This window comes from Trichoderma reesei, assembly GCF_000167675.1.
Source record: "Trichoderma reesei QM6a unplaced genomic scaffold TRIREscaffold_6, whole genome shotgun sequence".
In the NCBI taxonomy this organism is placed as follows: Eukaryota; Fungi; Ascomycota; class Sordariomycetes; order Hypocreales; family Hypocreaceae; genus Trichoderma; species Trichoderma reesei.
The window spans coordinates 1301369-1327606 of record NW_006711153.1 but is presented as its reverse complement, the minus strand read 5'-3'; the positions used below and the strand labels follow the sequence as shown (position 1 = coordinate 1327606).

Genomic DNA, 26238 nt, shown 5'->3' with positions numbered 1-26238 from the left:
TGAAAGATGATGCGCGCCTCTCAGAAAGAAGCCAGCCAGCCGTGGTCCAGGGTTTGGGAGGCTATCAGACGATGGGGAAAAGTACAGGTGCAACAGGTGGTCGCTTGGGCCTTGGATGGGTCTCTGCATGGATGGAGCAGGTACCAATACTTGGAGTCCGTTAGTGGCATCCAAGACCACCTGCATGATGCGCTAAGGTACGGGAACAACGTATGGCCCTTTGTTTCCCCTGAAAGAGGTCCAGACCGTCCTCTAGACAGGGTTGGAGAGACAGATCCGATGAGAAAGAAAGAATATGGCTATTGTGAGTAGCAGAATAGGAAGACATCAACGATAATCACTCTGATTTGTTTACTAAAGCATCGAAATATGGATGTTATTCGTCAATATCTCCGTCCAAGTTCCTAGGCTGTGCTGTATTGCTTTATGACCACCCATGTGTGATGTCTAATCTTGTGCATCGCTCGATCTGTGTAAGCTAGCCCTGGAGAAATAGAAAGAAGAAAAACCAGTATCTGGATCGAGACCGGGTTCAAGGACGGTTGCATAACGTCTTTAGTGTTCTATCTGCTGTCATGGCGAAGCGATGACAGTCGAGTTTCATTGATCCATATTTGTCGACCTACTGATTCTCTCTACATGTAGGCTTCATCTGAATGGCACCCGACCAGACTCAACCTCGCCTCCTGGAATAGGTACCAAGTTCCAGCAGTGATAGAGCCCTGGAGTCTTTATTAGGGAGCCACGTTAGGCGTCCACTCACTGTAGCGGCTCGTCCACCAGCGCTCCCCCAGGCCATGCCTACAGCGCTCTCAGCGACCCGGCACCTTATCTTATCCTCCCCTCGCCACACTCTGCACCTGCATCCCCATCTTCCCCGCTGCCGGTCGGATGAGATGGCGTCACGGCTCTTCCAGCCTGCCGGTGCTTCAACAATGAGCGGGTCACCACTTTATCGTTCAAGGCATTACATGATACCCAATACCCATACAAAAGGTGCACACTGAATCGAGGTGCTGCTGCCGTAATCAGCCTTCCTGACCCGACCATAACACCTAAACTCCGAGTTGCCCTTGATCCCTCATTCTGCTTTTGCCTGCAATGACAAATGCCCGTTGAACCACTCCGTGACATCTTCGCCCTGTAGAAACGACGTGCAACTTGACTCTCGACCATCGTGGGCAGCTCAGCAGCCAACACCACTGCTCGCAGACCAGCTCCGACTGCGCCGCATCTCCGAGACGACGAGGTGCTTCTCTGTGCCAACAGTTCCGTGATTCCCGGGGCTCTCTCACCGGCTCGTCCCAGTCGTTGTATTACGCGCTCCACGCTCTATTACCCTGCCCCGTCAACGGTTGGCTACAGCTTACACGGCCATGGACTGGATTTCGAACGATGATGATGGTGGTGTCGGCGGAGATGAATCCCATGATCGGCGGACCAGAGACACCGAGTTGAACGCATACGGTGGCCGGCCCACCACTGACAATGGCCGCGATCGCTACGGCCGTGAGGAAGCTGGCGATAATGATGATGATGGTGACGATGATGGTGATGAGGACTATGAAGACGAGAACGCGGAAGATGAAGAAGACGAGGAGGACGAGGACGAGGACGATCCCGACTATCGTGATGAGCCGAATGAGGACGAAGATGGGGATGAAGAGTTTCACGGTAAAGCGCCATGCTGTTCTTGCTTATGGAGGCCTTCTCGGGACTGCTTTACTGAAACCACCAACTTCCACAGATGCATTTGACGAGCAAGCAGAAGCTGCGGAAAATGGTAAGAACCCTCCGCATATCAAGCATTATTGATGACGACGACGGTTCCGATGATGTTGACGATAATGTGTCTAATACTTCTCTCGCAATATAGCCGCAACACTCGACGATCATATGCAGTATGCCTTTGGCGATTTCCGGTTCCAGATTGTCGTCGAAGACGAAGAGGCCGAGCAGAATGAAGCCACCAGAAGGCTGTTTTCGTTATTAAGGGGTACGACCAACTCATGTCATTGAATCGTGCCGTTGGCATCTGCCTTTTTTATTTGTCACTGCTAACCTCCATTGCCATGGCTCACAGCCGGCCAAAGGTCGGGGCTCCTCACAAGACAGCAACTCACGAGCCTCTTCCGCGGCACCGGCCTGGCGCATCATGCTGTCGAACCAAAGGATCCCAACCGATTTCCCAAGGTTCCCAGCGAGACAGGCAGAAAGCTCATGGCATCCGGAGTCTTTGGCGTCGGTGACACCGACCTGCCATCAAAGAAGACCATCGCCAGACGCCTGCTGGAGCGAGAGCTTGGGCTGGGAGATCGGGTTTGGAGGAAGAGGAACAATGGTATTCTGGCTCAGGTATGCGTTTTCCGCTCGCTTCCTCAGCATCAGGGGCCTAAATGGCCCTACACTCTCTCTGCCATATACTTACTGTTGTTCTCTTGTTTTGCTCATGTCTACTTGATATTGACTCTATTTTCACCCATCACAGAACCTCATTCCCGGCAGCAAGGCCGAAAAGATTATTCACTATGACCACCCCATCTACTCTGGCCAGTTCTCCGACGATGGCAACTTCTTCTTCTCGTGCTGTCAGGACTTCAACGTGCGCATGTACGACACGTCCAACCCATACAACTGGAAGCTCTACAAGACGGTCAGCTACCCCTTTGGCCAGTGGACCCTGACAGATGCCTCTCTGAGCCCGGACAACCGCTGGCTGGCGTACACCTCCATCCAGAGCATCGTCTCAATAGCCCCCACCGACCCTAGAGACAAGGGCGAGCCGTACTCGCTTGAGCTCGACGACGGAGACAGCCGTGCGAGGCTCTCCTTTTGGCGCAACCGCGGGTCCTTTGGCATCTGGTCCGTCCGGTTCTCGGGCGACGGACGAGAGCTTGTGGCTGGCACCAGTGCTCACTCGCTAGTCGTCTACGACATTGAATCCCGGACAGTCCTCCATCACATCACCGGCCACCAGGACGACGTCAACGCCGTGTGCTTTGCCGACAAGTCATCACCTCACATCATCTACTCGGGCTCCGACGACACGACCATCAAGGTGTGGGATCGTCGAAGCATGGGAGACAACCGCGAGGCCGGTGCCTTTGTAGGCCACATTGAGGGCCTGACGTATATCGACAGCAAGGGCGACGGGCGATACATCCTCAGCAACGGCAAGGACCAAAGCATGAAGCTGTGGGACCTGCGCATGGCCATGTCTACCGACCGCTTCCGCGAAATCACAAGGGACAACGACTCCCGCCTCGATAGGTTCGATTACAGGCAAGACGACTATGACGAAGACGACTGGGACGTGCACCCCCACGACAACTCTCTCGTCACCTTCCGAGGCCACAAGGTCCTCCGCACGCTGATCCGATGCCACTTCTCGCCGCCGTCGTCGACCAATTCGCGCTATGTCTACTCTGGCAGCGCGGATGGCAAGGTGCACATCTGGAACATGGACGCAACTAAAGCGGGCGAAATCGACGTGAAGCGGGCGACTCATCGGACGCGGAAGCTGGACCGCCGAACTCGGGTCTATTTTGACGAGCCTGGCGGCTGGGGCACCTGCGTGCGCGATGCTAGCTGGCATCCTAGTGCGCCAATCATCGTTGGTAAGTACCTGTTTTGTCCTGACCTGGACTCATTTCTTTATATGTCTGGATGCTAACCGTCTCTTCCCCTTTTTCTGCTTGGTAGCTTCTGCTTGGAATGGGTACAGCATGGCACGAGGCACTTGCAGTGTCCACGCATTCAACGAGTCTTCGGAGGACGAAGGAGAGCCCGAGATGGGAGATAGCGTCAATGAGTCGCTGAGGCCAGACCCCGAGATTTTCTACCCGTCCGGCTTTCGGTCGGCGCGATAAGGGAGGATGGTATGAGGCGTGGACTGTTTGAGTGTCCCCCGATGTTGTTAAGGATCTCGTATGTCGATGCTTTTACCGTGAAAAGTTTAGGATGATGGGATGGGTTTATGATTCTCTTTGTAAGATTTCCAGCATTTTGGTGGTGATATATGAAGCGGGCGAACTTGGTCTTGTTCCTTGGTTCGCCCCCTCTCTTTTGGCGTATCAACTTCTCGCTCGTCTTTGTGTCTTCTTGTTATCATAATTATTTTATTCTCTTTCTTCTTTCGCGTGTACCGGCTACCAGAGCTGCTGCATATTGTGGCTGCGATAGCTTGCATCTCTTGAGGGTCACTTGCTTGCTGTTGCAGATTCTGCTGCCACTCTTGTGTCACCTCAGAACCAGAAAGGCGGAAAAGGCGGACAAGGCGACAAAGAATGTGTGGCTGAAGCTGCAGCGGGTAAGAACCGCTTGAATGCACCTACAAACCTGTGGCTGGTGACTGTGGCGCATGGCTCGTGCACAGCTGTGTCTCGCTTTTTTGGGCTTCAGCCTCGCCCCCCTTGCCCTTTGACCTGTTTTGCTTCCGGCAACGACAGACGCAAGCCTGCACTACAGTCTTGGCCATCTCAAACAAAGCTTCTCACAAATCTTATCATCTCCTCCTCTCTGATCTCTGTCCTTGCAAGGTAACCTCTGCCTCAGAAGCACACAAACACACCCGCCTGCAGGGTCGGCTCTCGTTTGGCAGCCTCGTCATTCGAGAAAGCAGCTCGATCCCGCTTGTTTGTTTGCCGCGGCAGTTGGTTCCATTCGTTTGGTAGGTGTCCTTGCACAGCACAGCACTGCACTGCACTGCCGTTGCTGGCTGCTGAGGTCACTGCGCCGGCAAATCTCGGTGTCGCTGTACCCGTGGAGCAAGGTCGGGCGCCCTTCAAAGCGCAGCAAGAAGTGACGCGCCACTACCGTCTTCGCGCCATCATCCGGTAACCTTTCTTTTCCTCTTCCTTTTCCCTTTTCCCTTCCTTTTCTCTTCCCTTTCCCACTTCTCCCATTCTCCTCTCGCCTAATCTCCGTCACCAATCATCCATCTCCCCCCTTTTTCCTACTCCTTCTCCATCTGCTGGCCTCCCTATACTTCTCATTCGGTCTACTACTTTCTTTTTCTTTTCCTCCCTCTGCCGCTTTGCCCCCCTGTTCAATCCCTCTCCTCCTCCCGACCTCGGCCAATAAAGCTGTCTTGCCTGGCAGCCATCTCGCAAGCTCCCGACTGGCCGCAGCGCATTTCAGGCCTCGATCCGGTCCCACCAGACACAAACGCGAACCAATTGCCGGATCATCTCCAGCTGACAGCGAGGAGAAAACCAAGAGCTTTCCTGCTGCCGATCGAGTCTCGAGACGCCAACAACTGCCTGGCCCAGCCAGCCGAGCTAGTGACAAGGTAGAGATAAGCTTGGCCCCTCTCCCTCTCCCTCTCCTCACCTCCAATCGTCCCGTCGCTCCCGTTTCCCATCCTCAACCAGCTTCCAATCACTCTCTCCCGCCTCGCTACACGCCAATACTACTTCACGATCCGCAATTGGTGTTGGGCCGCCACCACCCACACCAGCCGAGGGACATAGGGTACAGGTACTGTGAACCTTTGGCTGCAGACGCCAACGGCAAGGGAGCAAGACAGAGATTGTCGGGCTTGGAGAGAGCTCGAACCAGCTCTTGGGCTTCGTCCTTTTCGGGGACTGTACGTACCAGCAAGTCTACCTTGCCCATTTATACGCCTGCCTGTCACACTTTTGATTCTTTCTCTCTGGTACAGCCTTGTTTGCCTACCCATCTCTGCCTTTGTGTTGTTGCTGTCACCCACCTTGTTCCCGTTCCTGTCCCTGTTGATAACTCTCCTTCTCTGGGCAAATCGAGAAGCGACGGCGGGAAGAGGGAAGACAAACACCACCAGTACGCTAGACGTTTCCGAGCCGGCCGGGCATCAGTGAATCATGGCCTTCTCCTTTCACTCTACGTGCCAACAGGCATCGCATGTATCTCGCTTTCTTGAGTATCATAATAACAAGCTGTCGTTTCATTAGTGGCGTCGCAGTCTCAATCCGAATTCAACAACGGCGACTTTCATGTAACTGTCCGCGTCGGCGAATTCCCACCAACCATCGAGACCGCCGACATGGGTGACTCCGATTTCGACATTGACTTTTACGGCGACGCCGAAGGCGATGCCAACGACCAAGCCAACGACCAGCCTCGCCAGGATGAGCGCCGCCATAGCGGTGGCAACTCGCGAGATGACTACGACTATCACAGTCGGGACAACAGACAAAGGGACCACGAACACGAAGACGACCGCCGCTATGAGAGCGGCCGCAGCGAAGATGTCGAGGAGCCCCCGCAACATCAACAACAACAGCAACATCATCATCATCATCACCAACAACAACAACAACAACAACAACATCAACAACATCACCAGCAACAGCAACAGCTGCACCATGGGGTCAAGAGAAAGTCGGAGGAGCACGAGCACAATGATCGGCCCGTCGACAACGGCGCCACAGCTGCCATTATGATTTCCGAACTCAACTGGTGGACGACAGACGATGACATCCGAGGTTGGCTGCGAAAGGCCAATTGCGAGAGGGAAGTCAAGGAGCTCACTTTCAGCGAGCACAAGGTCAATGGAAAGAGCAAAGGGTGAGTCTGCGAATACGGATCTCTTGTGGCTCGCTCATCTTTCCATCTGCTGTTTCGTATTTACTGACCTCATCTAAATTGTCTCGTCCTATTAGCCAAGCCTATGTCGAGTTCCATACCCGTCAGGCTTCCACCGCTGCAAAGCGCTACATCGACACTGTTGCCTCAGAGGGTGTGCAGCCCGGCCAGAAGAAGATGACCATTTCCTACTGGAATCCTGGCGTCAACCCCTTTAGGACCCTGCCAAAGGACGCCCCGGCCCGCGTTAAGGAGCAGCCGCGAGCCGCTCCCTCTGGGTCCTACAGCGATCGGGGCAACTACGGAGGCTTCCGCGGCCGAGGCGGCATGGGCGGAAACCGAGGCGGCATGAACCCCAACTTCAACCGGGGCTACGGCGCAAACATGGGCTACAACAATAACAACATGGGAGGTGGCGGCGGCTTCAACGGGCCAATGGGCAGACCCGGCGGCGGCGGCGGTACTCATTACGTCTTCAGTGGCCAGAGCAGCCCCGGAGGGCCCATGAGAGGCGTCCAGACCATCATCCGCGGCAGAGGCGGAGGCGGAGCCGGCGGCGGCATGATGGGCATGAACCCCATGGGAGGCATGGGCATGGGCATGCCCGGCAACATGGGAATGGGAGGGAATGATGGGTAACGCAATGCCAGGTATGCAATCTGCACACACTCACACTCTCCCCACCCCCAAGACCCCGCCCCTTCAAGTTGTCCCGGCAGCGGGTTAGAACTCCATGTCGATGCAAACACCCACTACACCATCACCAGTAATCTCGCCCACGGGCGTGGCCGATGACGGGTCACGCGAGGGGCTGCCTCAACAAGAGAATCCACTCGAGGAGGAACAGCAGCAACCTCTCCAGGACGGGCAGTACCCCCTAGACGCGCCTATGCAGCAGGCTGGTGAGCAGCAACTTGCCACGCAGCAAGCCCAGGAGCAGCCGTCCGACGAAGTCCGAGCTCAAGTGAAGCCTCGGGCAGGACAAGAGACCAGCTGTGATGACAGTGTCCACGCCGAGCAAGCGCCAGAGGCTGTGGAAATAGAGAACCCTCCGCAGCAAGTGCCACCACAGCCGCAAGTGCCGCCGGGGCAGAACCCTCAAGTCAACCCAGGAAGCGCAAGACAAGCGTCGTTTGCCAGGGGCTTTCTGGCTCCCTTTGCAGCCCGCGCGCAACAATACGGGCGGCATTACTATTCCGGCTCCAACGGCGTCAGCCTGCCAGAACCCCGGGTTTCGCTCTGCTTGATTCATGCCACGTTGACACACAACTGTGGTTTCTGCCAAGTGGAATATTGGCGTCACTACACCTTTTTCATTGACGGCTATCGTCACCATGGCCACGTTCCACCACCGCCACTGCCCATCTTTCCACGACCAGTCCCCCAGCCTAGTCCGTCTCTTTACGCGTTCCCTCGCCCTCTTAATGACACGCTGCTAATTTGTGCATAGGCTTCCAAGGCATGCCTCCCAACTTTCCAGGCGGATTCGGCTTCGGACAGCAAGGCGGCGGCGGAGGTAATAGTGGTGGTGACTGGGGCAACCCTCACGGCGCAAAGCGACCTCGTCCCGAGTAACTGACGGGCGTCAGCATGCCGTACTAGCCGCTTTCATCGCAGGATGGACGACTTGGAGCCCAGGGTTCCAATGCTTGGTTGCAAAAGCACAATGGATTGATTTGATCGTTTGGGGGAACGGGACGGGAACTCCCCCACCATATTCGTTATTTTTTGGCGGACCGTTGGGAAAATCACTTGTCAGGTTGCATCAGGAAAGGGGTTTCGTTGAGTTTTATCGTTTTTTATTCGCTCGTCAATATTCTCCTTCATCTGTGGGAACAATGTATAATAGAACAAACGCCGGGTTATCAAGATGCAAGGTTCAGAGAATGTCTTGTGGAAATCCTGTCAGCTCCTCTGTTTTTCCCTCTATCGTCTTTCTGGGATTTCATTGCTTCTTATATTCTCCCCTCGACTGTTTGCGGAGTAGGGAAAGGGGGGGCAACACAGTCCAAGCTGGATCAGGGTACGATTGAAAAGGACGGGGCAAATTGATGAGTGAACAAAGGGACAGCAATGCTGGAGTTGCCATCTCCGCTTGCATACGTGTACGTAGGTATGATGATAAGAATTTCGATGAAATCAGCTGGAATCGGAAAGTTCGCAAAGAAAGGGGAGGCTGGGTACTGTTCGAAATGCCAGCACTGCTAGCTCTGCAGCCGCTTGATCGCTGCCGTCACCAATTGTCTGATTTGGAGCCATCTATCCGTCAGGCTTCCCCTCATCTCCTCATCGCCAACAGAACTGCTAGCGAGCTGCTCCAGAGAGCTGGTGATGTCGCTGTCGTACTTGGTGAGCACCTTCAGCAGTGCCGCATTGATGACGGGGCTGTCTTCATCTTCGTCCCGTAGCCCATCTAGAATGTCTTGCCAATGCCGAGGAGGCAGGCAGAGCATCCGCAGAGCGACGTACGTGCGGTAGCATGCCGTCTGAGAGTCGAGCATGTACTTTCCCCAGAAGCCCGCAGCTTCGAGGCGCTCCCGCTGGTCAGCGGTCAAGGAAGGGCAGATGTAGGGATCCAGACACGTTTCGTCCCAGGGGTTCAGAGACGATGGCAGTGTGAAACCGTACTCTACCAGCAGCATGTCGTTGCCGTGAGGTCCGTATCGGATGAATACTTCCTCTCCAGGCTGGTGTGTCCGCGTCGTGGTGAACGTGAAGAACCTGTCGTCAAAGGCGGCGGTGCAGTATCCCTCGGGGGTGTGATTGAAAAGATCCGCCACGGGCTGCAGCGCCATATGGTCTTCCTTGGGCAGTTTGTCCGTCTTGCGATTCGTATGGTAAAAGGTTCGAGTGTTCACCAGCAGCCAGTTGTACAGATACTCATCTTTCTGGAGCTGTGGATATGCCGCCTCCACAAGAGCCCAGTCCTTGTTGAACTTTTCCTGCTGAGCTGCAAGCAAGATCTTGGCTCCTGGCGGCAACAGAGATCGCAGCTTGGCCGGCCAACATATGGGCAGGCTGGAGGCAATGTCCCGCCGAGAGGGAAAGACGGGGCGCCATTTGTCAAGTTCAGGGCTGGACTCCAGACAGAGGGAAGCAGCAAGGATGGTGTGGACAGTGGCGCCGCTGAGCTTCTTGGTGATGTCCTTGGGAGTGTTGCTGAGGGTGCGCAAAGCCGATATGGGGACTTTGAGAATGATTTCGCCGGCCTATATTTCGGTCAGCACTCGATACGCGCACGTAGGCAGGCATGAAAAAAGAGCCACTATCAAGACTCTGCTAGTAGGTAGATGTTCGTCATTGAGGACCAAGGGCAGCAGGTTTTGCTTACCTCGAGCTGCCGGGTAGCCACTATACCTATGCCTCGTCCGTGGAGAGCTTTCGGATGGATGCCGTTCAGATTGACCCCTATGGAGGTCGTCCATTCCAGGAGTTGCTCGATAGCCTCGTCCATGTTTTTTTTCCTGCGGCTGGTCGGGTGTTGTAAGTGCAAAATGACTGCTGAAAATTATTGCGATATGGCGACGCTATGGAGCGCCTTGGTGAGTCATGAGAATATAGCGCTGTCTGGTTGCGCCTGTTGCGCCTACAGTATCAAGACACTGCACGAATGTCGAGTCGCTCTGGCCACCAAATCTTGCAGCGGGTTCGGTTTGAGTTTGTGACAAGAGCGAAACAACTGGATTGTGCAGCATCAGAGTATATGTTTGAGATTACTTCCTGATTCCTTTGCTCGCGGAAAGCCACTCACATTGTGCATCGTGGTTCTTCTGATTTCCTCCTGTAGAACAGCGCCTTGTACTGTCCATGGTAGGATGCTCATCGTTTTCACCTCGACCACGTCGTTACTATAGACATATGGCCGTCGGAATGACGCCAGACCGTCTGATCGTTGCCATCGGAATGTGACTCTACCTATGTATCATAAGCAGCTGAATAGGTCTTGTCAAGGTCGGAAGGAGATGGCGCAATTTGGTTGGGGTGGTGAGGGCTGGCACCTCGGCGACTAAGACAGGAACCGATGGTTCGTTGAAGCTTCTCAAGGCGAATTCTGACAAGTAAAGTCAATTCTATAGCCGCACATTAGATTTCTGACCACTATCAATAATGAAATGCCTCTGGACTGACTCAAGATTGAACCGAACATCGCCTTGAAACGCACTCCTTGTTGAAGCAGGTATGTAAAAGCTGAGCCAAGCGACGACATTCGATCGGAGGCATATCGACCTTTCTAATCGAGAATGCGGCGCTATGTGAAACAGATTTTCGAGGAGAGGGAAAAGTAGAGGTCCTGTTCAAGGGCACTTTCTGTGCAATTGTGATGACGCCGCAAACTGTACGAGCCTCTCTGTTATCGGCGGCCATAAAGGTGCGTTGGCCTTGCAGAACAACAGCGACTGGTACGCATTGTGGGTGGAAGCAGTACCTCAATCCATGATGATAGCAAGGAAAAGAAGAGTATGAAGAAGACTGACTTGGAGCACATTGGCATCTCGTGTGAGAGTACCTAGTACCTAAATTGTGCCTACCTAGGAAGGTAGGTAGTCGGCGATAGATGCTCCTTCCTGTAGCGAACATTTCGGGGGAAGGTAGGACACTGGCTCTTTCTGACTACCATATATCACCAAAGTAGTTCCTTCCCTGTTTTGAGACCACCTCCATGTCACTCTCCCATCTCACTTGTCTCATACACAGAGAAGACATAATGTCGATTGAGAAGCAGACAATGGCTCGCAGGGTTTGTATTGGGGAGAGCACATCTCGCCAGGTCTCCTACATACTCGCTCTCGTACAGCTGCTTCGGACATTGTAGCTCGCTCATCAATAGCAACATAGTAGCTACATGAACAGGGGTAGTTGCGTAGAGCTAGAGCTACTACAGTCATGTCGACATTAGAGCCCACGATATTCTCCGCCATCATTCACCCGTGTACTCGTCTAGAAGCGTGTTTGACCTAATCATAGCCCACCAGTATCGAGACACTCTTTGGTCCTTCTACTGTGTCTCCCAGATATCTTGTCCTGGGTTCCTATCTGAAGCTGCTTGTGAGTGGTAAGCGTCATGAGTGGCGTCTTAGGGTGAGGGTGAACAGGCATTGTTACACATACCAAGATGGTTGCTCGATCGCGGCTCATTATTCTACTTCATGACTGAAGAATAAAATTGGGAATATCCCTCAGGGCCTCCGTAGACGTGTCTCGTAAGCCATCGGAGACTTTTGAACCATCCATCCAAAGACCTCCGCCTATGAAGCAAGACATCGACGTATCGATCCAGCACATGCTTTGCCCTTGTCAAGCTCCAACTTCAGAGGAGTCCGTTGATGTCACGGCGAAGCAACTAAGTGCCGTCAAAGCAGCAACAGCTCCAAAAGGGTCTCCGAGCAGGTCGGAGTGAAGTTTATTGCTGGGGACCAGATTGAACTTGTGATGTGGCCATTGGTGACATATACCCAGGGAAAGCCGTCATGAGGGCAATCAAAGACCTCGCCGCTACACCCCAGCCCTGCTGGATGATGGCCATGCCGTGTTGAAGCCAGCTGTGACAGGCGGTTCTTTGTCTTCAATCGATTACGTTGTTGCCTTCCAATGTGTCAGACTCAAAGCCATGTCAGAAGATGTAGAAGAAGCCAAAACATACCAGCAATCAATCAGAGCAAGGCTGCCCACTGCCCCCAATCATGTTGGGCGAATTCAAATGTTCCTCCTCATTGAACTGCCACTTATTCTGGGCGCCCTCTTACTAACTGGTTTGCCCATTCAACCAGCATTTGTAACGGGGCAAGCCGTGGCATCATCACCAAGGTACCACAACTCGTGTCCAGCGTCCCGCCTAGACGATCGCGTTGAGCGTAAGAGCCGATCAAGGAGTGCGGGTGATTTTGCCGCTTGTGCTGAACGTCGACGGCTCTGCTTCTTCTTGACCCTGTTCTGTTGTTGTTGTTGCTGTAGAGGCGTCGTCCGTTTCCCGAGCGAGGACTTTCCAGTCCTGGCTCCGTGCTTGTCTTGTCGACGAGAGCCGCGAGGTGCCGTCCTGGGCCTTCCTGGCGCCGGATTCTCCGTCAGCGCAGCATCTGTCATTACGACATCTCCATCATCTTCGCTCGAATCTATGTCCATGGGCTCTCGGGTTGATATCGATGGCGATGCTTCGCGTACAACGCTGTCTATCGCGGGACTTTCCAGCGCTGGCTCTGTGAACTTGGTCAAGCCGTGACTTTCCTCTCCAAAGTCTTCGGTTCCTGTGAGAGCAATCAAGTCGGCCTCTATGACTCTAAGACTTTGATCGTTGATACTCTCTTCATGAGAGTCTCGAGGTCGCTTGAGGGGGTTGTTCGCCGGAGAATCTGAAATCGGAGTAGGGTTGGCGGATTGGACTTCATCTTGGCTGGGGAATGGTCCCCCAGTAAGGTCTCTCGATGGTAGTAGCCCGTCAGGATCCCATATGCCGGCGCAGAACAGGGAGTCTGGAGCAGTCAATTCAGCAGTCGTAAGAGCTGAAGCCGTAGGAGCAGCAAGCCGTTGCGTCCTTCTTTGCTGTAGAATTTCGGCGCACGTCTCTTTTGCCCATCTTTTCCTTCCTTCCACGAGTTTGCTCGTGATGTCGTCAAGATAGAATTGTGACGGGTCTAGAGAAGTTACAGTTCCACGTCGAGGGGACGCACTTGAATTTGCAGCAGGATAATCGTTCTCCGTCGCTAAACCTCTGTGTTCATTGCCGTCATTATTCCAGTTGTCACGCTCTTCCAAATGGCCGCCGTCATCACCGCCTCTGTCGCCTTCGTCTTCGTCAACATTCTCTTTGTCGGCATCCTCTTTGTCGCCCCTATCCGGGCTGGCCAACAGCCAAGAGTTCGACTCAATGACGGCGCAGATGCTTCTCCACGCCCTCATCACCTCCTGCACGTGTTGGGTTTTTCGTTCTTCAAGTTTCGCCAGAAACTCCTCTTCAGTCGCAGCGAGTTCAATACAGCTCTCAACATCTCTCTGGAAAACATCGGGACGTCTTAAGGATAGCGTATGTCTGTTAAATCGGTCGTGTAAATCTCTGGAGAGAACCTCTGGCTGCAGGTAGAACTTCTTCCAGTCCCACTCCCATTGCCTGTCCTCTTCGGCCAACAGAGCTGGGCGGATGTGATGGAGTAAGTCATCCATTCCTGATACTCAAAGGGGAGAAATCGTGTCGGTATAGCCCTGATAGCTGAGGTCAAACGACTAACTAGCCTCCGATGTTGACACTTGACATGCAGTTGGAAGGCCTTCGACGTGGGAAGTTGGAGGATTTAACAGAAAGAAAATTTGGCAGAGACTGACGAAGAATATAGCATAGAATCAGGACTGTTATTCAGTGTCTGGTGACCCAATTCATCATCAAAGAAGGGCACAAGGAGGGCACAATAGCAACTGTGAGTAAATGCAAGCAGCCTAGCACTTGAGACGGCAGGTTAGCAGCTGCTGCACTGAAACTCGTCACTACACAAACTTGGCTCATGTGGAGATGCCGTCCTACCTTGTGAAACTCACATTGACCTCACTTTGCTGTAGAATAGCCATTCAATGAGCCAACCGGGCGTTTCTGCGTCGAATAGCAGCCGGGCTGCCATGTTGTTGGTACCTTATTAATGGGTTGCAGGGTGGATTGGTGATGGTGGCTGTATAATGTGTGTTTGGCCGGCGTACTGTTTGCGACATGGCATTGCCGCCAGAGCGTCCTATAGGTAAGTGAGGATTCAGAACAAAGACGTGGTATAGTCACAATCAATCATCATGTACAGAATACTGGGGTTCAGATCCATGGTACGCTTTACATGATTCTAAACCCCGGTATCATAATCGATGTGTAAATGTTATAGATCTCAACTCCTGCTACTTTAGTGTCCGGGGTCCATCATCTCCAACGGCGTCAGACGGGTCCACCCCTCCAGCCATTGATCGGATCGCTACTACTAGTAGTAGCTTCTTGTTATTGGAGGCGATTCTCTTCCTTCTGAGATGGCACTAGTAGCAGATAAAATAGTCGATAATACTAGTAGCTGACGGGACCGGGGGGGGAGAAGAGGGATCACCCCTGAGCTAGATGCCCAACGGCGCCAGCCTCGAGCTTTTTCGGCATTGACCTCTCTTGTCTTTGTTCCGTCTTTTTCTCCTCCTCCCCACCAGCTCTGCCCTGATCACGAACCGACCCCCGGCCAGCACCATGGAATTATACGGCACAGGCAAAGGCGGCGTGGGAAACAATGTGTGCGTCGTTGGCACGGGCGTCACCGGTCTGCTGGCGGTGAAAAATCTGGTCGAGCAGGGATTAAACGTCAGAGCCCTGGAGCAGAACGAGTATCTCGGAGGCAATTGGCACCATTCACTGGACGCGCAGCAAGTGTCGGCGCTACCGGAGACGAGGGTCAACATGTCGAAAGAAACAGTGAGTGGCTGCCACTGCGATTGCGCTTGCGATTGGACTCCTGCGAACAAAGGATCTCGCCTTTGTCTTTGAATTATCCTGGGCACGTGAGAGAACGAGACGCTCATGGGCAAGTTGTCATTGTACAGAATTCCTTTACCGATTTCCCAATGCCGGATGGTAAGTTTTCCCTCACAGAGAGAGAGAGAGAGAGAGAGAGAGAGAGAGAGAGAGAGAGAGAGAGAGAGAGAGAGAGAGAGAGAGAGAGAGAGAGAGAGAGAGAGAGAGAGAGAGAGAGAAAGAAAGGAGGAAAACGGACAAAGCTGTAGACGAGGGCTTTGCTAAACCATCCTGTCCCTACCAGACTATCCGTCATTTCCTTCCGCGCAACAGATCGGCAACTACCTCGAGGCATACGCAGACAAGTTCGAACTGATCAAGCACATTGAGCTTTCGACGGCCGTTACGAGCATCCGACGAGACGAAGAGGACGGCGTCTGGGTCGTTTCGACAAAGCACACCAAGACGGGCGACGAAGAGGAGCGAGAGTATGACAGAGTCGTCCTGGCGACGGGCGGCTTGAACGTCGTCAACATGCCTGAGATCAAAGGCATCGAAAAGTTTGCAGGAGACGCCATCCACTCTCGCGACTTCAAGGACCCGACGAGATACGCTGGGAAGAACGTCCTGGTCGTCGGCTTGGGATCGACCGGAGCAGACACACTGAGCTTCTTGGACAAGGCCGGCGCAAACAAGCTGTACCTCAGCAGCAGGAGCCGGTGCTCCTTGGTAGGTAGTCTCGAGCTCGCGGCTAAGGAGTGCAAGAAAGCCGCTGACAAGAGTTTGCTTGATGCCGACATCTAGATCCCCAGAACCATCCGAGGACGACCGTGGGACCATTACATGACACGCCGCAGGGACGCGAGAATACGAACGCTGTTGCGACTGTCTCCCAACGCCACAAACTACTTCGCCGGCAAAGCCATTGGCCTCGTACAAAGCTACGCCTTTCCCACCCTGAGGGCGCATCCCTGCTTTAGCGGCGCTGTCAGCGGTCCGTTGTACCGCAGCCCCTTTGTGTGCGACGACCTGCCGGAGCTTTTGGACAGCGGCCGTGTCAAGGTCTACCCCGGAATCATGGGAGTTGCCGGTCCACGAACCGTCGTGTTCAAGGACGGCAGCGAAATCACCGACGTCGACGCCATCATCTTCTGCTGCGGCTACTATCACGACCTGTCCCTCGTCCAAGGAGAGGGCCATCCTGCGGATGCTGACTATTCCATGGACGCGTTCGAAGAGCTCAAGTCGGCAAAGTATTACAATCAAAAGTGCCAATACCAGAGGCTATACCATGGCATCCTGTCTGAGCGATACCCAGAGTCACTAGCAGTCTTAGGCAGCCTGACGACTCTGCGGCCTACCTTTGTGCTCTACGACCTTGCCACCATGGCACTCGCCAGTATGTGGTCCGGAAGCTACCCGCTGCCCTCGCCGCGAGCAATGAAGAGGGAGATTGATTCTCATTACAACTTCGTGGTGCGAGCCCTCCAAAACGGCCCGCTGGCCTATCTGGGTCTCCGTATAGATCTTCGAGGCACATATGCCTGGCTCAATGATGCCGCGGGCACGGGTGTCATAGAACGACTCGAGGGATGGGGCTGGGAGGCGTGGAAGTTCTGGTGGAAGAACAGGACGCTGTACAAGTTCATCATGGACGGGCCCAACGTCCCAGCGGTATACAGACTCTTTGACATGGGCAGAGGGAGAAGACCGTGGGCCGGAGCCCAGGCGGCCATTGAGAAGGCCAACCAAAGACAAGTGGAGAAGGTTGAGGAGATTCAACTGGTCGAAGCAGCTCCGGTGGTCGCCGAGGAGGTCGAAGCCGCCAACGAGGACAAACCGGACGAGACAGAAGCCGCGGATGATGACGTGGACGAAGAAGACCTGGTGGAGAAGGCTGAGGCTGAATGAGTAGACAAGCTGTGTGTCATTCGTCAAAGTCAGACAAGAGTCGGGTGAAGCAATGGGGAAGAGTGGGGGAGGGCAGGCCGCGGATGGCAGCCGAGAGTCAACAAGCAATGGCGATGGATGATTTTGGGGGCCCAAGGGCAACAGAACAAGCAGAAACACAGAGGAGTCTGGGCAGAGATGCGTCGAGGACTGGAAGGAGAGAACACGCCCCCTTGAGCAAACATCTCGCGCGGAGCGGGTGAAGCATGATAATGAGATATGATAATGAGACATGAAGCACATGAACAGAGGGGTCCACGCCTCACGGCCATACAACCCTTCCTTCACACCGCCAAAAAAAAACTAAAGACCCCAAGGTGCCATGTACTAATATTCCTGGAGAAGACTAGGCAAGGCGGCCCGGTATATGCACGCGGCTTGTCGATGATGGATCTTGCGGGCTGCCTTTTCTCAGGCCTGCAGCTGATGGGCTGGAGGCTGGAGGCTGGAGGCTGAGAGGGTGTGGACGGAGCAACACCCGGGATCCTGCACCATACGTGAAAAGTGGCTTGCAACCCTTGCTGCTGCAATATACAGGGGAAGGATGTGGCTATCCGGGCCTTGGGACCGACGGGACAGGGCTTTCGGGGGGGCTTCACGACTTCTCCTTGGGATCATTTGACGTGGTGGAAAGCCACAGAATGTTAGCAGGCCTTGATTTGGTTGTTTGCTTGCTTGCTTGCTTACTTGCTTGCAGTGAGACTATTGCCCCCATGATGGGTAGAAATGGGGATAGTACATCGTCAGGCGAGCAAGGGACACATTGTCCCAGCTGCGTAGAGCCCAGCTTGAAGAAATTCTGTTGGTGCTGATGAAGGCGGGACAGACAAGGGCTCTTTTTGAAGAGGAAGAAGCCGGCTCAGGAAGAGAAGACTGGATAGCGTAAGTCGGCCAATATAGCGTAAGTCGGCCGAGATAACGTGGCTGGAGGCTGAAGCTATCGCCGTCCCCATGCCCACCCTGCGATCACTACCCGTCCTCTGGATTCGAGCACAGCGCTGGATACCGGGTTACCGGTGCTGATCTTCACCTGTGCCGTTCTCTCTGGCCTTTTTTTCTTTTCTTTTTCTCGTAGCACGTGGTAAGATTACTGAGAGACAATGAAGCACCGTACTTGACGATCTCTTCCCGGAGCGCAGACTATCGGCTGGCGTCCGGAACAGCAGCAGTATCAGGCACTGAGACAGCGGGACTTGTTTGTTGGCATCGCATCCTGACATTTTCTTGATTGTCATGTTTGTTGCGCCTTGCGAGTCATAACGGGCGCCTCTTTTTGTTCCCTTCCTCTTCGGTGGCTTTCCCCCCCCCCCCTTTTTTCCCCCAGTCGCAACTTGACCTGGCCTGGAGCTGCTTGCCGATATAAAATCATTGCTTCAACTGCATTGCCATCGACTTCAACTTTGTGTGCCACAATCCATCAATCGATCCATCATCCGAAATCTCAACGTGCAGTCATGATGACATTCTCTCTTACCAACAAGAACAAGGTAGCTTACCTAGTCTCGAACCTTTCACCATCTTGAGATTGAGTCGCTAACCAGAAGCTCTCTAGAAGGTGTCATTTGCCGTCCCGATAAAGCCAAAAGAACCTGCCCTCACGGAAGACGAACTGCGAAGCATCTTGCCTGCTTCTTTCCGCAATGGCTCCGCCTGGATAGGCCCGCCACACAACCGTGTCCGATACTTCCTGGCGGACGACCTCAACATGAGCAAGTTGACCGAAGCCTCGGCCTACTTCTTCGTCCTCGGCAAGGTCAAGTCTCCTCGACCTCTCCACTACCAGCAAGCTCTCGGCCTCGAGATCCAGGTCAGCGAGCGGCTGGACACGCACCTGCTCTGGGCCAATGGCAAGATCTACATCAAGCCGTTGCCGCGGTACCTCCTCGAGCCCAAGTTTTGGACGGAATACCTCGACTGCCCCAAGTCGTGCCCGTACGCCACCGACTTTCATCTTCTCCGAGAGTCGGGCCTCATGCGGCGCAGCGCCCAGTTCTCCCAGGAGGTGCCCTGCGAGCACAGCAAGCTCTGGAAGTGCGCCATGGGCTTGGTGTACTCGTACGTCGCCCTCGTCGCGCACGAGAGTGACTTTGCCATTGCACAGTCGCACAAGCTGGTGCCTGACAGCTTGGAGTTTCACGAGTGGAAGCTGTTTGTCGATCGGATGCTCCGCGGCGGCAAGCTCTACGGCCAAATCGACGAGCGCTTTACCTATGGCGAGCTGGACCTGGCCCGTCTCAACACTGTCATGATGCTTCACCGTCCTCTTCGTTATCTGTCCCCATGGGGTGGTGATGACTCGGATGGCTTCTTCCCAGGCCACCGATTCTCGCCGCTGCCGGCACTGTCGACGGCCGTAGCCACCGTCTTGTTCTCTTCGGAGCAGACGAAGCTCGTTATGCTCAAGTTGAAGCAAAACAAGTCCCTTGTTCTGGTCATGTATGTCACCTGCATTCTCCTTTCCACGTTATACTGCTTCTCGATGCTAACGTTGACATAGTGTGATCAGCTGCTTGTGGATCATCTTGTACTCTATCTTATTCATGGGCGAAAGATCTCGAGAAACTCGACTTTAAGCAATAAAGATGGTGAATGCGGAAGATGAATGAAAGGTATGGATCTTGAATCCAATGGGCGTGAAAGTAGCGGATCATTCGTGGCTAGGAACACAATCTCTTCTTTGGAGTATTCGGCTTCTTGTTGGATAATGGTTGAAGTCTTGAACTTGAAGAGATGGCTAGTACATGTTGTAATCGCGAATTCTAGATGCTTGGTTCTTTTCTTAGTAGGAACGGCGGAGAATTGTCAAAGAGTAACATCAAAATGCCTCGACTGCCTGTGATCCCCCGACAGATGTAGTAGTGATTATGGACTAGAGTGCGAGTTAATGATGTTCATTAGGTAGGTAGTTCAATGATGATGCATAGGTACTGCCTATGTTTCCATGGCCTTGATACTCGGGTCTCTTGATAGCATCTTCATTAGCTAGCGCAAGCGTACATGATCACCTAAGAGTCATCATAATAATCTTGGGAGGCAGCCATGGGTGAGAAAGAAGAGCAGTCTACAGTGTTCATCACCAAGAGAAATGAGGAAATAAAGAGGGATCACGCCCGTGACAGCATTGTGTGTACGGCAATACAAGGGACGGGAGTCACACGTCTTAGGAGCATTCGGACGATGATTGTATTAACTCGACATTAGTACCTCGACTAGAGAACAAATGAAAGGAAATAAATAGCGACAGTGGAAAGAAAGAAGAGAGATAACCACTCCAGACGCCTCCATTAAGGGCTCAATGAGAGCACAACAAACCAGTCTAGGGACGGGGTTAGGCATGATACCGCGCAGGCAGATATTAAACGGCCTCGAATTGCAACTCTCGCTCTCGCCATCGTCTCGCATCTAGCAATCGATTTCTGGGCACCTTAGTGGACGCTCTTGTTGCTGTAGGGGAGGACAAGGACGCCTTCAAAAGCGAAACCTCGGCCTGTTGATGATATCCATGGTGGGGAACATACGAAGGGCAAGACGTGTGTTGAGGCCGATGATCTTCAGCACAGTTTCGCCGGTGAGATCCTCGCTGCCGCGATACCTGCACATGGAGGTATGATCGCCGTAGATGGGGAAATACTTTTCCCAGTATTCGGCTCTGGCATTGAACTTGGTATCTTCCTTCTCAACAAGCTGGAGCACAAGGGTCTAATCAGTATCTGCAGGTGAAGGACAGCAACTGAGTGACATTGTCGAAGCAACAACTCACAACCATGCCGGTGCCGCGGTAAATGCTGGTGCCATGAAAGTTGATGATGACGCGTCTGCGGTAGAGCCGTCCTCTCGCCTCCACGGGGGCCATGCGCTCGACGTGCTCTTCGCATGCCTTGTCCAGCTTGTCGAGGACGTCAGGGGCCGTGGGGTTGACGGCAGCGCTGGCAATGTTTCGCACAGACTTGGCCACGTTGTGGTGAGGCGTGTTGAAGAAGGCCAGCATACGAGTGCACTGATCAATGATGTGAATGGTGCCCGTCTTGTCCAGATGAGCCTTGGCCAGCGCCTAACAGTTTGCAGCACGGCGACGTGCAGGTGTCAGCAGGCAGGCGACTTCCGAGAGGTCAAGGGGAAGAATGCAGAGTTGAGACTCACCTCCTTGACAATAAGTCCGCCAACGCCGTGGCAAAGGAAGACGATCGGTCGAGTAGGATCCTCGAGCCGATTCTCCATGAGCAGTCGGAGAAGATGATCGCCATGTTTGACGAAGCGCGAGTCTTCTTCAGTTACGGCAAGGCCATCATTCCAGGAGAAGAGCATGACTCGACAACGCTTCTGGTAGCAGCTGGGAAGGACATCTCTGGGCCAGAGCTTGCTAGAGTAGCTCCAGGTGTTTTTGTGCACAAAGTACTTGGCCTCGATGTTGAGGCAGTGAACGGTAATGATGCTGAAACCGAGTTGAAGATTCAAGAGAGAGTCAGTAAGCGGCACAGGCATGAAAGGGTGCCAGAGGCGAATGGAAGAACCCTCGCGTATAGAGTGGGAAGCAAGATGAAGGAAGCGAAAGCAAGAATGCTGTACGTACTCAACCTCTATCCGCTCATACGGAGGGATAACGTCCGAGCGGTAAGGGAAGATGGTCTCAAGATCGTAGTGCTCCATGTGTTCTGAAAATATCATAGGCATGGTCAAATCGATCGTAGGAGCTGCAGATTTCCCAAAGGAGATGGAGGACCTCCCGATAGTGAAGTTCTAGGAGGAGGAGGAGGATGAAGAATGGGGGGGAGAAGGGAAGAGAAGGGGGTGGGCGAGTTGGGTTGGTGAGGAAGAAGCAGGAGGAGAAGAGAGGGAAGGAGAAAGGGAAAAGCCGGTCAAGCCAGACGGAAAGAACAATGTGAGTTGCAGCTGCTGCGGTCGATGCGTCCGTTTGCTCCTGCGTTTGCAGTCGTTCGTATTCGTGTTTACAGCTGGCTGGGCACCCGAGGCGTGGCAGCTGGTGTCGACCGTTATCACTGGATCGATATCTGCCTTGAATACTACCTACCTACCTAGGTACTCAGGCAGTAGCTGTGACTGTTTGCTGCTTAGAAGAGAGGAAGAACCAGGAGTCAAAGAAGCCCCCTTTTGAGCAGCAGGGACGGCAAATTGGGAAGGGCTTGTTGACGGAGAGTCTCTTACATGGAGGGCCTCAGAATGGCAAGTCTAAGCAACGAGAAGCTGTGCTGTTGTGGTTGGAGAACGAGTTACACAGGAAATGGCGTCGACCGGGAGAAAGAGGAATAGAGTGGGGAAGAGAAGGACATGAGAGGAGAGAAAGGGGGGGAAGAGAGTTTGATGTCCAAGTGCAAGTTCCCGTGAGTAGATGCAGCCAGGATTGAAAGAAGCAAAGGTTGCAAGTGCCTCTGAGAGAAGAGGCGAGGACGCGAGGATATCAATGAACTCCTGTCAGGCTGCGAAGGTGACGGAGTATGAGAATGAGGAGGCTGGGGCAATCTGGAATCAGCAATCGATTGTAGGATTGGAAGATGAACGAGAGCAGAGTAATCTACGTGCGAAGAATTGGACAAGAGAAGAAGGGAAAGGAAGCAAGATAAATACAAGAATCGAGACAGAATCTGCCACAAGATCTATCTGTAAGTGCATGTACCCAGAGATGCTGTGATGACACACACCACACCAATGTCTTCCGGCTGCGAGAGCCAGAGCCCAGATGCGTGCCTGGTTTTGGAGTAAGCCGCCGGCAGATTGCTGCTACATTGTGTTGCGTCTATCTACTTTTGCGTTCAATGCTGGGCGTTCTTTTGCTTGCTTAAGGGTAACTCTCCACGGCAACTGTCGACGAGATACCCAACGAGGCACACGCTCGAGATGTCGATTCCCAATGGCCCGAGCAAGAAGCCCAACGACAGCCAGCCAAACTCGCTCTCTCTCTCTCTCCCTCTCCCTCTCTCTTCTTTGACTCCTCCCCTGTCTATTTCCCCCCTCTATCAAGAGCTGCACGCGGAAAACGAAAGTACGCAGAGCAGGCCGTCACTGCGTTACACGAGTTATGCGCCCAGAGCCCAAAGGACTGCTCTTGTGTGGCAGCTTTAGATTTGTGCTCCCACATCTTTGTGGGGTTTCCCCCTCCAATGTGCTTCCCTGATGCCGTGCAGTCTCTCTGCGTCTGCCGGGGGACGTGTAGCTACCTTTCGTGCCTTTCTTTTTTTCTCCGCTGGGGATCACTGATCGGCTGTGACAAGGAGGGGAGGGGAAAAGACAGAAACTGTGCCGCTGCCGCTGCTGCTGCTGTAGTAATGAACCAATTTTGTAGCATGGTTTCGAGTAACTTGTTCAGAGGAGAAGGAGAAGAAGAAGAAGAAGAAGAGAAAGAAGAGGAAGAAGAGGAAGTAGCAGCAAGAGCATGGCTTGATTGATATTTGCATGTCTTGAGCGTCTCGTCCAAGTGCAGCCCGTCCTGTGACCGAGACTGTCACGAGCGTATATTTACTGGCGGTTGTCTGTGGCATTGAGTGCGCATCAGATCGGAGATTACCGGCGGATCTGCCGGACGAGAGAGACGACAGGATTCTGACATGACATTCAATGTCTCTGACGCTGGTTGAACACCAGAAGCACGTTGACGAAGCACGTTGATTATGAGTATGAGCGCTTGGGCATAATGCAGCGACCACTACCTTACCCGGTATCAAGGATGAGGTGCTGCTGCTGCTACTACTGCTACTACCAGTAGTAGTAGTATGCCCTCAATTCTAATCAACAAGTCAGTGCGTGTCCCCTAGTGCCTACTAAGACTTGGTTGAGCCGCCATTACATCAGTTGTGACCATGGCCTACCTTATTCGATGTGGTAATACAGAGGCCAGCCTCGAATCGTGTGGCAGGCATCAGAGACACATCAAGACAATGACGCCGTGACGTTTGGTGAACCAGATTTACGACTCAACTGAACTGAACCAAACCATTTCAAACCAGAATGAACTGACCCTGAACTAGGTAATTCAAGTCAAGGTCGAGCTCTGCCTCTTCTATCACTTGTACAGTAAAAGTACCTTTGCTGCAAACCACTCCACAAATATTGGGCTAGCCAGGTAGCTCACAAGGTAGGTCGGCCGGCAGTCATCCGATCGGACCAAAAATCTTGATTCCTCCTCCACCTCAACCTGAACCTCCGTCTCGCGTCTTCTGGTTCTGTCGGGCTTCAGTCTCTTCAGCGAAGCATACACCTGAGGAGCATCTCGACCTCTCGCATCGTCCCTTTTGACATTACAAAGACGCCAGAAAACTGCGGCTGACAGCAAACAGACGGCGTGCGGGAAATCAAGACAAGCCACGACAAGGGGGGGAGTGTCGCAGCATCCATCGCGCGGAGGCACTTTCGTGATCAAACTTGACTGCTTGATTTTTCTTCTTCAACTTCTTCTTCTTCTTCCTCTTCTTCTTCTTGTTCAACCCCTGCTCTCTTCTCCCTTGCTCATACGGAAAGACACCCGAGTTTTAGTCTCAGCTGCTGGCGAGGCACCGCGTCTTTGCTGCATTAGTGGCGCTGCGCTGAAGGACGGAAATGGAGGCGTCGCTGGTGAGAGTCCGGTCTGGACTCGGGGCTTCTGTGGCTTCTGCGGCTTCTGCAGCCTCGGCCCCCTCGATATTGTCGGCGTCCACGTCCTCGTCCTCGTCCTCGGCTTCACCACGATCATTGCCATCACGGGGTCAGCATGCAATCAGCCGCTCCTCGACGACCACGAACACGCCCTCGACGGCCGTAATGGCCCGCCGCTTCTCTGCACTCAACCGGCCTCCGCCCAAGTATCCTGGCCATGTACCTCTGACCAGGATCGAGCAGGCAGGCATGGCGCTCGGATCCGGCATCATGTCGCTGCTCAACCCCTACCGTGCTGGTACGCCCTGAGTTGTCATCTCATACGATGTGCTTCTTTTTTTTTTTTTTCTTCTTCTTCTTCTTCCCGTCTCTCTCATGGCTTCTCATGCTCCTCCAGCTCCTTTTTCCCCTTCCCCCCCTTCTCTTAACCCTTGCGATGCTACATCAAGCCGATGCTATGCTACAGTTTGCCCTATCCTGCTCTTTGCCATGTCGGTTCCCTAGCCCGGGTTCCTTCAATTCCCTTGCCCGGTGTTGTTCAGTACTTCTCTCCTCCCAAGTTCTCCTTTCTAAGACTTGGGGGCTAGAGGTAGCAAACAACATGTTGGGTCCGCTTTTACAGGATTCGCACGATGAGTTGACACCCCCCCTTGTCTGTTTCTCCCCTCCTGAGTGAGAGAGTGTGTGCGTATGACGAAGGGAGGAGGGCGGAGACTTGAGGCTGAGGGGTGGAATATGGAGACCATGATACAGAGCAAGACATGATGCACTGAAACCGGGAAAGAGACGATGATTGTGATGGCAGACCTGACATGGCATGCCACGATATGACACACACAAACACCCCCTCGCACACACACATTCACCCACACACATTCACCCTTACACACTCACACATACACGGCGAGAGAGGTGGAGAGAGAGAGACAGTGAGAGACATAGAGGGACACACCCGCAGAGACACACATGATAGGATTCTGACGCTGGCAAATCTCTGCAGATCTCATAGCCACCCTGGGCGAGACGACGGCCACCCCGTACTTCATCTACCGCCTCCGCGACGCCATGCTGGCGCATCCCACAGGCCGCCGCATCCTTCGGCAGCGCCCGCGCATCAGCTCCAAGACGATGAGCCTGCCGGCGCTTCGCGCCCTGCCGCCCAACTCGGTGGGCCGTGCCTACGCCTCCTGGCTGGACCGCGAGGGCGTATCGCCAGACACCCGGTCGCCGGTGCGGTACATTGACGACGAGGAGTGCGCGTACGTGATGCAGCGGTACCGCGAGTGCCACGACTTCTACCACGCGCTGACGGGCCTGCCCACGGTGCGCGAGGGCGAGGTGGCGCTCAAGGCCTTTGAGTTTGCCAACACGCTGCTGCCCATGACGGGGCTGAGCATGCTGGCCGTGGCCACGCTCAAGCCGGCCGAGCGGCGGCGCTTCTTCAGCGTCTACATGCCGTGGGCGGTTAAGAACGGCGTGCGTAGTCAGGACATTATCAATGTCTATTGGGAGGAGCAGCTGGAGCGGGACGTGGACGATTTGCGGAGAGAGCTGGGCATTGAGCAGCCGCCGGACCTGCGGGAGATTCGCAAGCGGGAGAAGGAGGATAAGAGGCGGCTCAAGGAGATGCGAGAGAAGGGGATTTGATTGAAGTGGGCGGTGTTTTGTGGTAGTGATGAGGA

The 26238-nt window shown here is 53.7% G+C and overlaps 8 protein-coding genes across 8 annotated transcripts; 5 read left to right on the top strand and 3 right to left on the bottom strand.

Moving 5' to 3' along the window:
* Nucleotides 1-2187: 2187 nt before the first annotated feature.
* Nucleotides 2188-3869, top strand: TRIREDRAFT_59598 (uncharacterized protein; the record flags this gene model as incomplete). Its single annotated transcript, XM_006964298.1, has 3 exons — nucleotides 2188-2355; nucleotides 2489-3617; nucleotides 3703-3869. Coding segments are annotated over 3 exons (1464 nt in total), but the record flags the coding sequence as incomplete, so codon positions are not given.
* A 2153-nt stretch (nucleotides 3870-6022) lies between these two features.
* TRIREDRAFT_3400 (uncharacterized protein) lies at nucleotides 6023-8143 on the top strand (the record flags this gene model as incomplete). Its single annotated transcript, XM_006963959.1, has 5 exons — nucleotides 6023-6229; nucleotides 6356-6546; nucleotides 6642-7199; nucleotides 7463-7466; nucleotides 8015-8143. The coding sequence occupies 5 exons, from the start codon at nucleotides 6023-6025 to the stop codon at nucleotides 8141-8143; spliced, it is 1089 nt and encodes a 362-aa protein (XP_006964021.1).
* Nucleotides 8144-8768: 625 nt separating this feature from the next.
* Nucleotides 8769-10018, bottom strand: TRIREDRAFT_106155 (uncharacterized protein; the record flags this gene model as incomplete). The annotated part of the gene is made up of 2 exons (XM_006964141.1): nucleotides 8769-9773; nucleotides 9896-10018. The coding sequence occupies 2 exons, from the start codon at nucleotides 10016-10018 to the stop codon at nucleotides 8769-8771; spliced, it is 1128 nt and encodes a 375-aa protein (XP_006964203.1).
* A 2306-nt stretch (nucleotides 10019-12324) lies between these two features.
* Nucleotides 12325-14168, bottom strand: TRIREDRAFT_106154 (uncharacterized protein; the record flags this gene model as incomplete). Its single annotated transcript, XM_006964140.1, has 3 exons — nucleotides 12325-13688; nucleotides 13785-13873; nucleotides 14089-14168. 3 exons carry the CDS (start codon nucleotides 14166-14168, stop codon nucleotides 12325-12327), a joined length of 1533 nt encoding a protein of 510 aa, XP_006964202.1.
* Nucleotides 14169-14761: 593 nt separating this feature from the next.
* On the top strand, nucleotides 14762-17137 carry TRIREDRAFT_76905 (uncharacterized protein; the record flags this gene model as incomplete). Its single annotated transcript, XM_006964297.1, has 4 exons — nucleotides 14762-14983; nucleotides 15112-15142; nucleotides 15327-15751; nucleotides 15827-17137. 4 exons carry the CDS (start codon nucleotides 14762-14764, stop codon nucleotides 16931-16933), a joined length of 1785 nt encoding a protein of 594 aa, XP_006964359.1. The 3' UTR covers nucleotides 16934-17137.
* A 1292-nt stretch (nucleotides 17138-18429) lies between these two features.
* TRIREDRAFT_106152 (uncharacterized protein) lies at nucleotides 18430-19545 on the top strand (the record flags this gene model as incomplete). The annotated part of the gene is made up of 3 exons (XM_006964296.1): nucleotides 18430-18459; nucleotides 18525-19408; nucleotides 19470-19545. 3 exons carry the CDS (start codon nucleotides 18430-18432, stop codon nucleotides 19543-19545), a joined length of 990 nt encoding a protein of 329 aa, XP_006964358.1.
* An 852-nt stretch (nucleotides 19546-20397) lies between these two features.
* On the bottom strand, nucleotides 20398-21643 carry TRIREDRAFT_106151 (uncharacterized protein; the record flags this gene model as incomplete). The annotated part of the gene is made up of 4 exons (XM_006964139.1): nucleotides 20398-20459; nucleotides 20491-20656; nucleotides 20733-21023; nucleotides 21113-21643. 4 exons carry the CDS (start codon nucleotides 21641-21643, stop codon nucleotides 20398-20400), a joined length of 1050 nt encoding a protein of 349 aa, XP_006964201.1.
* Nucleotides 21644-24721: 3078 nt separating this feature from the next.
* On the top strand, nucleotides 24722-26203 carry TRIREDRAFT_106150 (uncharacterized protein; the record flags this gene model as incomplete). Its single annotated transcript, XM_006964295.1, has 2 exons — nucleotides 24722-24854; nucleotides 25557-26203. 2 exons carry the CDS (start codon nucleotides 24722-24724, stop codon nucleotides 26201-26203), a joined length of 780 nt encoding a protein of 259 aa, XP_006964357.1.
* Nucleotides 26204-26238: the final 35 nt, after the last annotated feature.